The 13,962-nt window shown below is 39.8% G+C and overlaps 1 protein-coding gene across 4 annotated transcripts in view; it reads left to right on the forward strand.

Moving 5' to 3' along the window:
- The window catches only part of tbc1d32 (TBC1 domain family, member 32), a 77,476-nt gene extending 73,007 nt beyond the window's left edge, over positions 1-4,469 (forward strand). For all 4 annotated transcript variants that reach the window (XM_039782621.1, XM_039782623.1, XM_039782624.1 and 1 more), the window contains exon 34: positions 4,146-4,469. In XM_039782621.1, the coding sequence (XP_039638555.1) occupies positions 4,146-4,265 (120 nt within the window). In that variant the 3' untranslated portion in view covers positions 4,266-4,469. The remainder of the gene's footprint in view (positions 1-4,145) is intronic.
- Positions 4,470-13,962: the final 9,493 nt, after the last annotated feature.

Consider the following 13,962-nt stretch of genomic DNA (forward strand, 5'->3'; position numbering starts at 1 on the left):
TAACGGTCTAATCAGAGGTGTGTACATAAATTCGGTGCTGAACACGTGCACAAGCTCCAAGCTCATTTGAGGCAAGAGACTGCTGCCACTGTGAGTTTGTACATGTGAACAAAGGGGGTTGCTAGCATAATTATTCTTTGATTTTCAGTCAAATGTCTTTGGCATTTAGCCCCCTAACTTAGCCCATAGTAAGCCCAAGGCACTCATCACCTAGACATGTTGAATGGCAATGATTGGTCCACGGGGGAAGATATAAGATGCCCTCTAATGCTAAAAGATTTTTTTTTACTTCTTAATCCTATTATGTTTGCTTATTTTTCTGGCTAAACCTGACCTAATGTCAAAATTCTTCCTCTCATCAACTGCAACTTAAAACAACAAAAATTGTAAAATTGAAAATCAGATGAGCAAAATGTTAAAAAATTAAAAAAAGATAAGAGGAGCTCCGTCAGCAGAAGACTCCTCTTACCCCGATGCACCACAGAGCGCCACAGGAAATCGTTCCTGCCTGTGGTCATTAAACTTTACAACGCCTCCCTCGGAGAGTCGAATACCCCATCTCTGTAATCTCTCAAACACTGGCAATCATTTCTCTTTTTTATTGCACTTTAACACTGTACATTTGATCTTTCATACATTATTACTGTGTATTTGTTTTTAATATATATGTTAAAGTCTGGATAATATATGTTGTTTGTATATCTGGAGTTGTAACAAAAATATCCCCCTGGGATTATTAAAGTATTTCTGATTCTGATAACTCAGTCATTTCAACTGCCATTCCCACAATGCCTTGCATTTCAAATTTTAGCGACTAACCAAAACAAATATCCAAACAGTCAGCTTACCAAGAGGCACTTACTCCAATATGTCCATTTAACTAACCAATAAAACTCTTTAATGCTTTAACAAATATTCTTATTAATGTCACCTTCTGCAAATCCACACTCATTGAATATTCATACCACTCATTTGTCATGTGAGGAGGACAAGCTTAAGAAGACGTAGAAATCTTTGGTAATAAATGCATTAATTAGCGTACTTAATCATCTCATAAGTGCTAATGGTAAATATATAATTGAAGATTATGTGGAACATTAAGCAGCTTGTGTCACCTGTTCAGCAGGAAAATATTAATTTAAACATCACAGTACATTTTGTTTAAAACTTAACAAATACACATTACTTTCCTACATGTCCTTGCATCTTTAATTCTCCCAGAGAAAATACCAGACCAAAAATACTCTCGCAAGTGATTTCCACTGCTTTACACTGTTAAACTGTGTCAGCAGCTGTTTCCTGGAGTGATAAATCAACAGCCAAAGCAACTTTCATTTTGATGTTTCTTCAGGATTAATCTCACTCTGCAAAATCTTGGCTCAAATAAAGAATCTGACAATTGGGATGATTTTATATATTTACAGTACTGCAGTGTAGTGTTGTTACGTTTTGACAAGAAGAAGAATAGTAGCACATTAACCACCCGGCTGGATGTAAAGGACTTTCACGCAGACAAAATATGGATTTCATAGACTATGTACCTGGTACTGCTGACAATGAATCTACATTATTAACACCAGTATATCAGATACGTCTAGAATGTGACCTCCAAATAATTAAAGAGATTTTTTTTTTATCATTACATGGCTGCCTGGAATAATCACAGGAGCAGAGTCCTCCATCAGACCGAAATCTCATTTCTTCCTGACGTTACTTGGTCCCCTCTGCAGTCAAAAACTATCACACCATTTGCTCTTTACACTTCACTCCTTTGTGGTTTTTCTACACTACCAATATAACCTTATAAGGGACACCGAGATCCTGAACCTGAAATCTTTGGTGATCTAAGGTGGTAGTCCCGAGATGATTTCAGGGTTAGTAGGGAAAAAACTAAATTTGGGTACATTTAATAATATAATTTCTGACTTTTCTCTAATCTTTGCTCTTTTTGTGATAAAGTTTTAGCAAGCAGCAGCAGGCAAAATCAATCGCTGATTGAACTGCTCAAGACTCCCAGACATCTGCACTTTGACAAGGGTTCACAAGTAGACATTTCTTCATCTCAAAAAAAGGTTGGAGACGACAGCTCCAATGAAATAAAGCATTATTACACTGATTGTACCTAGCTTTGTGGTTCCAAACTGGCTCTTAAAACACAGCAATGTTTACAGGTTACCTGTCATATCAAGTTTAATATGTTTGAGTTGTGAGCAGTTCAGCCAAAGCGGCGTTTCCTTCCATTCGTTAGAGTATACAGCCACGCTTACTGCTCTTTGAGGCTATACTTTAGCTCAGCAATGCTACAAACTAAATGCTAATGACAGCATGCTTAATGGACTAAAGTCAGTAGGATTCACCCTCTGGGAACCATGAATGTCTGCACAAAATTTGATGGCAATCCATTAAATAGTTGTTGAGAAATTTTACTAAAAAGCATATGTCAACCTGCTGGTTTCATTCTCTGAGGATCATAATTGTCTAGACAAATTTCATGGAAATCCAACTAATAGTCTGGACCAAAGTGGGCTACACAGACCGACATTGCCATCTAGCAAGGATCTAGGGATTACAGAAAAGTCCGAAAAAACATTTTGTGTAAAAAGAAAATGCTTTTGATTCTCTCCCATCCTGTTATTAATCTTGTGACCCCTCCAATTAGTCTTAGTAACTTGCTGTGTGAGCTTAATGCAAGATAGGTAATTATATGTATGAGAATCTTCAGTCTTATTAAAAGAGGAATTGTGTTAACAGGATGTGTCTCCAACCTGAAATTACTCACTCATCGACTGTGTATTCACTGTGTCACGTCCTCGTCAGCACTATCTACCTGCAAAAAATAAATAAATAAAAAAAATAAAACAGTAATTAGATTCTCCAAAAACAAATTCTGCAAAGTGATGAAAGAAAATTAGGAGAGTGCTGACAACATGCAGAAGTCAATAAACTGTGGTCGGGTTTTTTAAGGCCTTGGCCGGGATACTGACAGAGGGTGAAATCATGAGGTTTGCTCTGACTTACTCTAAAATACGGTGCAGCGTTTCTCGGGCTGCTAATTAATGATGCCACTCGCAACATGATGCACAGCAGCAGTCACAGTTCTTTGCTCTGTTGCAGTATTTGGCATGACAGATGCATACTGTAGCTCAGGCCAAAAGTTAAATCCTGACTGAACAAATGAGCCAAATTAAATGTCTCTTAGACAGTTCAGATATCGCAGCATGTTAAGACACACCTTGCTTTGCGTATACCCGCATGGTGGACATGCTAGTGCTTATTAAGATATTGTTTTGCTTCTCCGACACAAAACTGAATTACCGAGTAATTACAGCGTTAAGCAAAGATGTTGTTTACCGGCGCGGTGCAGCACTTGATTCCCGCAGATTTAATTTGATTTCCTGTGACGTTGAAATAGATTGAATATAAAGCATTTTAATGAAAAGATTCTATCGAATTATTCACACTTCACTTTCTAACAAAGTGACTGATAATAAAGTAATGCTCCTTCTGCCTCAATACCATCAAGAACGTATAAAACAAACAACAACAGGGACCAAAGATAAAACTGAAGGGTCACAAAATAATAATAAAAAGGGATAACAGAAAAACAGAAAACTTTTAAATATTTTCTTTTGAAACACTGATGCTTCCTTTCAAATGAAACAACACAGAAGTAGAAAGCATTCTTTTTTTGAACGGTTCACAACTTATGTCCAAACGAAGACCAAGGCCAGTAGTCACTGCTTCATCTAAAGGCAGCAGAGGCCAAGACATCCGGACTTTTGGTCTCTAGTATGGGTCAAACTCCACAAAATTGCTGGATCCTACATTTCCCATAATGCCATCTAAAATATCTTTTCGTTACACCCTCTTTGCCTGATAAATTCCCATGTCATTCAAACTCCATGCTTCCACCTTGCAACGCAGACTTTCTGTCATGAGTGTGTCGTCTCCGAGCTCACGTTGAGAGAAGTTGTTTTGTCTTTAGCTCCTCCAGAGCCACACGTGACATTAAACAACTGTTCAGAGGCTCAGTAGTACTCCTCGTAACAATAAACTGACCTTTATGTGTAAAAAGAAATGGCGGACTGGCCTTTTAATTTAGCACAATGTTAATAACTCCAACAATTCTTACTTTTTACCTGCAGGAGGAGCCAATCCAGGGCTTCAAGGTGAACGACTACCTGGAGCTCATGGAGGGACTGGAGCGCAGCTACAGACACGTTGTTCTCACCGACATGAAGACCATCCGCAACCCTGCCGAGTGAGAAAATGTTGAAAGTTTCTGTGTTACACACATTACAACAGACACAGTCTTTAAAGTGGTTGTTAGACAACTTTTAATCTGCCTTAAATTCGTAACAGCTTGGTTAAGAATCCATACGTGTGTGTATGTCCTGATGTAATGAAACACTGCGTTTCTCAAGCAATTTCGGCCACAGTTAAAAAAAAAAAAAAAGTACAAACACACAGTATGCATTTGCTAAAGGGTCTCACTAAACTTTTTATTTGGATTTGCTGACGATAAGAAAATACAGAATAGCACCAGGCTTATCCTTAAATGGAGTCTACACAAGAGATTACCAAACTAATCTAATAATGTAACACCATAATGTTGTATCTGTAAGAAGTTATTCTTTCTTTTATACTGTACATGCAGACTGATCTCATAAAGTGGCGTATGTATGACACGCCAATTTGAATGCCGTTTCTGTGTGTTATGAAGACGCATAATTGCTTTTTAGCGTGTTTATCAACGCTGTTCGGCCGTAGCGAGTAGTATGAAAGGGCAGAGGTTGGTTGGTTGTGGTGGTGTTTTTTTTTAAGCCTTCCACAATGTTTTGTGTTTTTGTCGGGGGGGGGGGTTTGTGTTACTAAAGCCTTTTCTTTCTTTTTTTTTTACACGTGTGTGACGTTCTGGCGATAGCACGCCACGTGGTGTGTATGTTTACATCTGCTGTGTACAGCGTAGACATACACGTGGATAGCTCAAATTGCGTACAGATAACACGCCATTTGGCTTTAGGAAAGTGGCGTGTATGTTTACGCAAAGTCATGATGCCATGTTGGTACATGATGTAAATAATGTATGTGGTGATCATGAACAGCTGCTGTTTGGATAATCTAATGTTTTAATTCTGTATTTATTTTTTTCCTACAATGTCAATATCTAAGATCTTTTCTATGTGTTTGACAATATGTTCTTGTTCTGTCTTAAATATTGAAAAATATTATTGTCTAGACAAATTAAAACCTTTTAAATGATCTGTTGCCATGGTTTTCTAGTATCAGATCCTCTATAGGCTCTAGGCTGGTAGAGTCTGGCCGTCTCATGGCGATGGGACACACATCATTAATGCCAGCACACGCAACAACGCATCTCACAGCCTTGTGTACTTATGCAGGTCTTTGTATGAAAGATGCATGAGGAAGGTTGTATGATGGTGATAAACCCTCATTAGTAACCACAGCCTTTTCCCTCTCTCCTGCACCACGGTCCTGTCGCCTCTCTTCAGACACACTGACGCCTGAATAATAAATGAGTACATCACATCTATCCCTCTCTCACCCACAACAACAGCGTTTACCAGGGGAATGTGCAGGGCACAACAGAGGTGGAGGCGTACAGCGAGAGGAACTGATTACATGTTTATCGTGTAAAAAAACAGCACCGAGGGTGTTTAACATTTAGCTCACAATGTATTGAATGTAAAATTGAACTTTAGAGGATTGATCAGTTTTTTTGGAAATTTGGGGGCAGAACTTTATAACAAGCTGAACATCACACACATTTGACATTACAGCCTTCTAAAGTCATTAGGGTGAACTTGTTAGCAAACACAATACGTATTTACACATCCGACACACATGGAGCAAACATTAGCATTCATTTGGAGAAGTGTTCCTGGGGCGTATTGCACAAAAGTAGAATTTATAAGTCCAGGATATCCGATAAAGCGAGGCTTGACCTAGTCTAATCTGTGCATCCTAGCTAGCTGCGTTTCACGAAGGCCAAGCCAGGCTGAGGGGGAGCGACTAGGTCGAGCCAGGATGAAGTAATTCGGATAGATGCGCGTTCACGGCTTTCTTTAACAGACCGCGATGTCGATCACAGATTTCTGATTTACTGATGCTAAAATGGAGAATACGCATTGTGTATTCTTTACACAGAGTGAGCAGCAGCTTCATATGGAATTATGATAAGGTGAAACACATTTGTAAAAAAAAAAAAAAAAAGAAACACGGCCGCAGTAATGACACAGCGAGAGAAAGCGAGGCAGACGATCACGGACCGACTGAATTAAGTAGCCTAAATATATACATCAACTGAGCACTGCTCTTGATTGAAACCACCATACCATTCAAGGGGTTAGGCTAATTATTTGCACAAATGAGCTGTTGTTTTTTACAACAACAATTACAACCACTAATCTACAATGCTAGATTGTGATACATATCCCTCTCTCTCTCTCGTATGGGCTAAAATATAAATGACCTAAGTAACATATTTACTTCCACTGCTCGCTTTTCAGGCAAAGTGTTCGTTAGTGGAGATAATTCGCCTAACTCCTTGAATGGTTTCATTTAAGAGCAGTAGTTCATAAATGTATATTTTTAGATATATCATTCAGTCGGTCCGCTTCTGCCACGCTTTTACTCCCTGTTTTTATTTTTATTTTTTTACAGAGGCAGACTTTCCTTCTTTACATATTATATGCCTTGCTCCCTCGTATATATGGACATAGAACAGAAAGACACTGAAGAAATTGGACTCTGAAATCTAGAAACTATAAAGATAATTAAGTGATACATGTAATGCACACTTTAAACATGACTGTAACCCAGTGTATTCATCAGTTATCTCACCCCAGCAAAATATACGGTCAAAAACCCTTGAGGTGTCCTCTCCCTGTTGTTTCATGAATGTCCAGTATGTACAGTAGCCTCAACTATATAGTTACTGGTCCAGTGAACTAAGACTATAATAAGGGAGGATTGTACAATTATAAACACGTATAATAATTGTTCAATCTTCCCTTATTATAGTCCCAGTTCACTGGAGAGAACACATTGTGTGCTAAGAATGCCAAATATAGTGCATATGGAAGAGGAACAAACATGGTCCTTTGTTAAAGAATACTAAAAAGAAATAAATCAACTAAAATAATTAAAGGTGTATTTGTCCCTGACCAGTCTGCCATTGTTAGAACCACTAACACGTGTATAGCACTTTATATATTGCCCTTCATAACTGACTTCATTTAAATCAGCCTTTTCTAATTATCTCAGTAATATATTCAAACGTCTAACAACAAGCAGTTTTCATACAGCAATATAACAGTAACAATGACTGTCACATGAATAATTCTAAAAATAATGGTCACCTTTAAATAACAGTGCTTTACTGAACAGCAACATATGCACCTGTTGTTTTTTTAATGCAGGCTGATAACAATAAGGTAAAAACCACTGCTGAGTGATCAGAAAAGGCTCCAGGATTAATACATCCTGGCTGTTAGCCTGGTCAGGAGCAGGCTAGCTGCACAAAATAAATCTCTATGGTAACTTAGGTGCCACTGCTTTTGTGTAACCAAGTCAAGGCTAAATTCATCCAGGATAGCTGGAATATCCCGGCTTAATCCCTTATCCTGTTTTGTGCAATAGCCCTCTGGTGACCTGATGACCTGATGTCCAGTCCAATCTTTACTAACAATAATAAATGTTCCACCATGTTCATCCTCTACTTTCTATCTTTGTCTGTCTGCTATTTGGTGCCGGACAGATGTTGTACAGTGGGTTTATGAGAGCTCTGTTGCTGGAAACAAGGCTGATAACTAGGGGTGGTACGGTTCATGAAAAAACACCCGAACCGCTCGGTTCGCTAGTCTCGGTTCGGAGCATGTGTGTACCGCACGGTTCGTCAGTACACTGTTAAGCTGCACTAACCTCTTACTGCCGTAGTGCCCACTTTATACACCTATGTTAAAACACTTATTGGAAATGACGAGCGGGACGGGCGTGACAAACGCAACCCATGGCAGCTGATTGGACGATTGCGTCACATGGGTCTGGCTGGTCCCAAATTTCAAAACAGACTGTCATGGCGGCTCGTTCAGAATACGATCTCATATTGTACTAAAATAGTTCACCGAAACGTGTTTCTGAAAACATTTTAAGCGAGAAATAGGCCATGCAGTTGCTGAATCTGTCTTCATTTCAGATCGACAAAGGTCAGTTTAAAAGATTTTCGTCAGATTTTGAGAGACACCGGCCCACCGCTCCTCAAGTGGAGTGGAGTGCCGCTGCAGGTCACGCCACGTCACCTGCAGAAATGTCCAGTGGGGAGAGGCTGCCCAGAGCTGGAGGATGCGCCAGCCGTCGTTTATAGTCTGGTGTGGGGAACATTTGGGATTTCACGTTACCTATGATGAAATAAAACAATATAGAACTGCCACTGTGTGCACGTTTTGTGCAACATGCATTCAATATGCTAATTTTAGCTATATGCTGAAGTATATTCTGGAGTGAAAAAATAAGAACCGTACTGAACCGAAAACCGTGACCCTAAAACCGTGATACGAACCGAACCGTGTGGTTTTGTGAACCGTAACCACCCCTACTGATAACCAAAACAGTCAATTTGGGGGCCAGAAAAGAAAACAAGAAGCTGAAAGACTAATTTACAAATGTGTATTAGTCTGGAACCTCTCAAGTTCACTTTCGATTTCCAAGGGTGTTATCTAGCATTCACAGTGCAGACCAAAATGTCTCTTGATGCAATTAGACCTACAACCAATAAGAGCAACAAAATGTGACCTACAACCAACCAGCGACACACATGCAAGCTGCTTGCTCTATTTTAAAGCAGAAAAGAAATGGCTGCCTGATCAAAAACTTTCTGAAACGTATTTGCCAGAGCAAATGGAACATGACATCACAGATTTGTCTGGTTTCCAGGGTAGATACACTCAAAACGCTTCTATAGAAATGAGCCGGAACCGAAACGTATTAGTAGTAGCAGCTTTAAGTCCTTCAAACATGGTTTCATAATTCAATGTGAACACCAGACGTAAATATAGAATAAATTGGGAATGTAGCGGAAAACTGAAGAAAATAGACTTGAATAGGGTTGGTACCGAACCCGGTGCTTATACAGCACCGGTGCCTTAACAACCGGTATCTACTGGACCGAATAGTAACGCCGATTTCAGTGCCTCATTTCGCGTCACTGAAATGCCAGCGCTGCCCTCTGATGCTGAAACGGACGTTAGAGGCAAAAGCTATCACGCACGACGCTAGTTAACACTAGGCGTTAGCTAGCAGCTGGAGTAAACATGGTTAAAATGCTGACAGCTAAACGGTGTAAAAGTGTGTCTGTATTTCACTGGAGAGGATTCCAACAACAGTCTGTAGCTGCCTCTTCGTCTGAAAAACAACACAAACGGTGCATTCACTTGAAACTTCGCCTCACCAGTCTAAGGTTATTGTAAAATACCAGTGGTTGTTTTTATTCGTTTACCAGCAATTTACTGGTGAAATAAGTTATTATTACATTTTTAATAAATCACTTAATTTTGACCATACGGCCATAGCAATACACATGCCGTTCTTTAATGACGCTCGGTTGTCGTTTTGTGCTCCTTTTTCTTTATTAAATATATGCATATACAGTGCCTATGGAAAGTATTCGCCCCCTTGAACTTTTCGACCTTTTGCCACATTTCAGGCTTCAAACATAGAGATATAAAACTCGTAATTTTTTGTGAAGAATCAACAACAAGTGGGACACAATCATGAAGTGGAACGAAATTTATTGGATATTTCCAAACTTTTTAACAAATAAAAACTGAAAAATTGGGCGCTGCAAAATTATTCAGCCCCTTAAGTTAATACTTTGTAGCGCCACCTTTTGCTGCGATTACAAGCTGTAAGTCGCTTGGGGTATGTCTCTATCAGTTTTGCACATCGAGAGACTGACATTTTGCCCATTCCTCCTTGCAAAACAGCTCGAGCTCAGTGAGGTTGGATGGAGAGCATTTGTGAACAGCAGTTTTCAGTTCTTTCCACAGATTCTCGATTGGATTCAGGTCTGGATTTTGACTTGGCCATTCTAACACCTGGATATGTTTATTTGTGAACCATTCCATTGTAGATTTTGCTTTATGTTTTGGATCATTGTCTTGTTGGAAGACAAATCTCCGTCCCAGTCTCAGGTCTTTTGCAGACTCCATCAGGTTTTCTTCCAGAATGGTCCTGTATTTGGCTCCATCCATCTTCCCATCAATTTTAACCATCTTCCCTGTCCCTGCTGAAGAAAAGCAGGCCCAAACCATGATGCTGCCACCACCATGTTTGACAGTGGGGATGGTGTGTTCAGGGTGATGAGCTGTGTTGCTTTGTACCCAAACATAACGTTTTGCATTGTTGCCAAAAGTTCGATTTTGGTTTCATCTGACCACAGCACCTTCTTCCACATGTTTGGTGTGTCTCCCAGGTGGCGGTTTTGGCAAACTTTAAACGACACTTTTATGGATATCTTTAAGAAATGGCTTTCTTCTTGCCACTCTTCCATAAAGGCCAGATTTGTGCAGTATAACGACTGATTGTTGTCCTATGGACAGAGTCTCCCACCTCAGCTGTAGATCTCTGCAGTTCATCCAGAGTGATCATGGGCCTCTTGGCTGCATCTCTGATCAGTCTTCTCATTGTATGAGCTGAAAGTTTAGAGGGACGGCCGGGTCTTCGTAGATTTGCAGTGGTCTGATACTCCTTCCATTTCAATATTATCGCTTGCACAGTGCTCCTTGGGATGTTTAAAGCTTGGGAAATATTTTTGTATCAAAATCCAGCTTTAAACTTCTCCACAACAGTATCTCGGACCTGCCTGGTGTGTTCCTTGTTCTTCATGATGCTCTCTGCGCTTTACACGGACCTCTGAGACTATCACAGAGCAGGTGCATTTATACGGAGACTTGATTACACACAGCTGGATTCTATTTATCATCATTAGTCATTTAGGTCAACATTGGATCATTCAGAGATCCTCACTGAACTTCTGGAGAGAGTTTGCTGCACTGAAAGTAAAGGGGCTGAATAATTTTGCACGTCCAATTTTTCAGTTTTTTATTTGTTAAAAAAGTTTGAAATATCCAATAAATTTCGTTCCACTTCATGATTGTGTCCCACTTGTTGATTCTTCACAAAAAATTACAGTTTTATATCTCTATGTTTGAAGCCTGAAATGTGGCAAAAGGTCGAAAAGTTCAAGGGGGCCGAATACTTTCGCAAGGCACTGTAGTCTTTTTAAAAGTATCGGTTCATGCACCGTTTAGGCAACGACACCGTTTTAAAAGTACCGTTTTAGAACCGGTTTCTAGCCTAAAAAGCCTTAAAATATGCTTTGATTACGTGTATATTGCGCAGGAAACCAGCTGTTATGCAGCCTGTGTAGGCAGCAGGATTTATTATAATAAAAGTGTATCTGTTCCATCAGATGAGCAAATATGGACTAAAAAATATGGCTGTTACATGACAATTTAGGAAAGCAAACGCATAAAAAAAAACTGTATAATATAGTGAGGAGCTCTTGAAAGTCCGCTTCTCAGCTGTTCCCGTTTTTGCCGGAGGTAAAGTAATATTCGTCTCATATGGAACGAGCATATCAGATAGACATGCAGATGTCAGGCTGCTAACAGATGTGAAAACCAATAAGCAAGTTTTAAATTTGATGCGTGGGCTGACTGGGAGCCAGCGATAATGACTTTAGTTCCTTCAAGCCTTCACTTAGACAGCCGAAGAAACAAAAAACCCCGAGGCAAAAGAGCTTTATTTACCAAGTGGCCTGTCAATTTAAAAGAAATAAGTACATACTGTTTTTATTTATTTATGTGTTTTTACTTGGTTGAATGAGTAGCATACAAAATAAAGCCATTACAGTATTGTATGCACACTCCTCAAGCCTCCATGGGGGAAACAGCTGACATGGACAATGTTTTTAGGCTAAAGTCTGGGTTCAGTTTGACTCAATTTGTTTTAGTAATTGGCCAGGGAAAGCTAAGATACATAATGTCCTTCAGAATATATCGATCATTATTTGGCTGTGTAGCGTGTCCGCAAACCTCCTTTTTTGAAAATATTCACTTTCTTCTTAAAAAAAAACACACAAAACAAAAAAAAAACCAAAAGCCAAAAAAAAAAAAAAAAAGAGGGAAGGCAAAAAGAAAGAAAAACAAAGAAAAGCCCAACAAAAAAAAAAAAGACAAGAACCAAAAAACGAACAGGAACGAGAAAAAAAAGACCCAACCGAAACGCCGACAAGGAGAGGAGGGGGACCAAAACCCAAAGAGGGACAAAGGGAGGGGGGGGAGAGACCGGAGCCGAAAAAAAAAACAAGAGGGGGCCCGCCGCAAAAGAAAAGAAGGAAAAAAAAAGAAAGAAAACGACCCGCCCACCAAGAAGAAGAAAACCCAAACAAAGGCGGGGGCGGAGAGAACGAAGGGCGCACCAAAAGGGCGCACCCACCACAACCAACAAACAAAACCAACCAAAACAAAAGACCAAAGCACGACAAACCAACAAAAGAAGCAAGCCAAAACACAAGCGTGCCCTTTCTCCGCGGAGGAAAAAAAAAGAAGCGACCAGAGGCACGTTGCTCCAGTTTTGAGATAGAAAAAAAAAAAAAAAAAAGGGGAGGGGGGGGCGGGGAGACCCCAAAAACACAAAGGGCCCCTGAATTCCAAAAGGAAGAGGAGGGAGGAGAGCAGTGGGAAGGGGAAAAAAAGAGAAAAAAGGAGAGAGGAAGAGGGGGGGGGGAGCGGAGGCGGCAGGGGAGAAAGAGGGGGGGGGGGCCGGAGAAAAAAGGGGGGCGGGAGGAGGGCGCGAAAAGCAGGGGCCAACCGCACACGGGGGGGGGAGGGGCGAGGCCCCCCCCACAAATAAACGGGGGAGGGAGAAAGGGAAGGACGGGGAAAAAAAAAAAAAAAAAAAGGGAAGAAAAAAAAAAAGGGAAAGAGGGGGGAAAAAGAAAGAAAACAAGAAAAAAAAAAAACCAAAAAAAAAAAAAAACAAAAAAAAAACAATGTGGTGAAAAAAAAAAAAAAAAAAAAAAAAAAAAAAAAAAAAAAAAAAAAAAAAAAAAAAAAAAAAAACAAAAGACACTAGTAAGGGGGGGACCAAAAAAAAAAAAAAGAAGGAGGGGTGGTTGAGGTGTTAGGGGGGGGGGGAGGCAAAAAACAAAAAGAAAAAAAGAAAAGGGTGAGGGGGGGGGGGGGGGGGGGGGGGGGGGGAGGGGAGAGGGAGGGGGAAAAGAAAGGGTGAGAGGGGGTGGGGAGGCTGGGAAGCCGAAGGGAGAAGGAAAGACAAGGGAGGAAAGAGAAAAAAAGAGAGACAGAGAGGAGACACCGGACGAGAAAAGGAAAACCACGGAAAAAGACAAAAAAAAACGCGAAAAAAAGAAAGGGAGGTAGGAGAGAGGAGAGGGGGGGGGATGGGGGGGGGGGCAGATGAGGTAGGGGCCCCCACACCAAAAAAAAAAACAAAAAAAAAAAAAAAAAACGAGTAATAGTGTGATAATGTTATAAGAAACAAAAAAAAAAATAAAAAAAAGTAAAACAAGAAAACACAAACAACCACAAAACCAAAAAAAAAACAAAAAAAAATTTCTAATATCTAACAAAAAAAAAAAAATAATAAAAAAAAAAAAATCACCCCCTTTTTTTTTTAAACCCCCCAAACAACACAAAAAAAAAAAAACCAAAAACAAAAAACAAAAAAAAAAAAAAAAAAAAAAAAAAAAAAAACACACAAAAAAAAAAAACTACACACTGGTATTGGTATCGGCTAAGAAATTTGCAATCAGTGTATCCCAAGGCATTTGTTAACAGACTCTAACTCAGACTATACTAGTGCTACTGCCCCTTTTAGCCCATTTACTATCAGTGGTTCCAAAGTGGTTTGAAAAAAAGA

This window comes from Perca fluviatilis, chromosome 18 (assembly GCF_010015445.1).
Source record: "Perca fluviatilis chromosome 18, GENO_Pfluv_1.0, whole genome shotgun sequence".
In the NCBI taxonomy this organism is placed as follows: domain Eukaryota; kingdom Metazoa; phylum Chordata; class Actinopteri; order Perciformes; family Percidae; genus Perca; species Perca fluviatilis.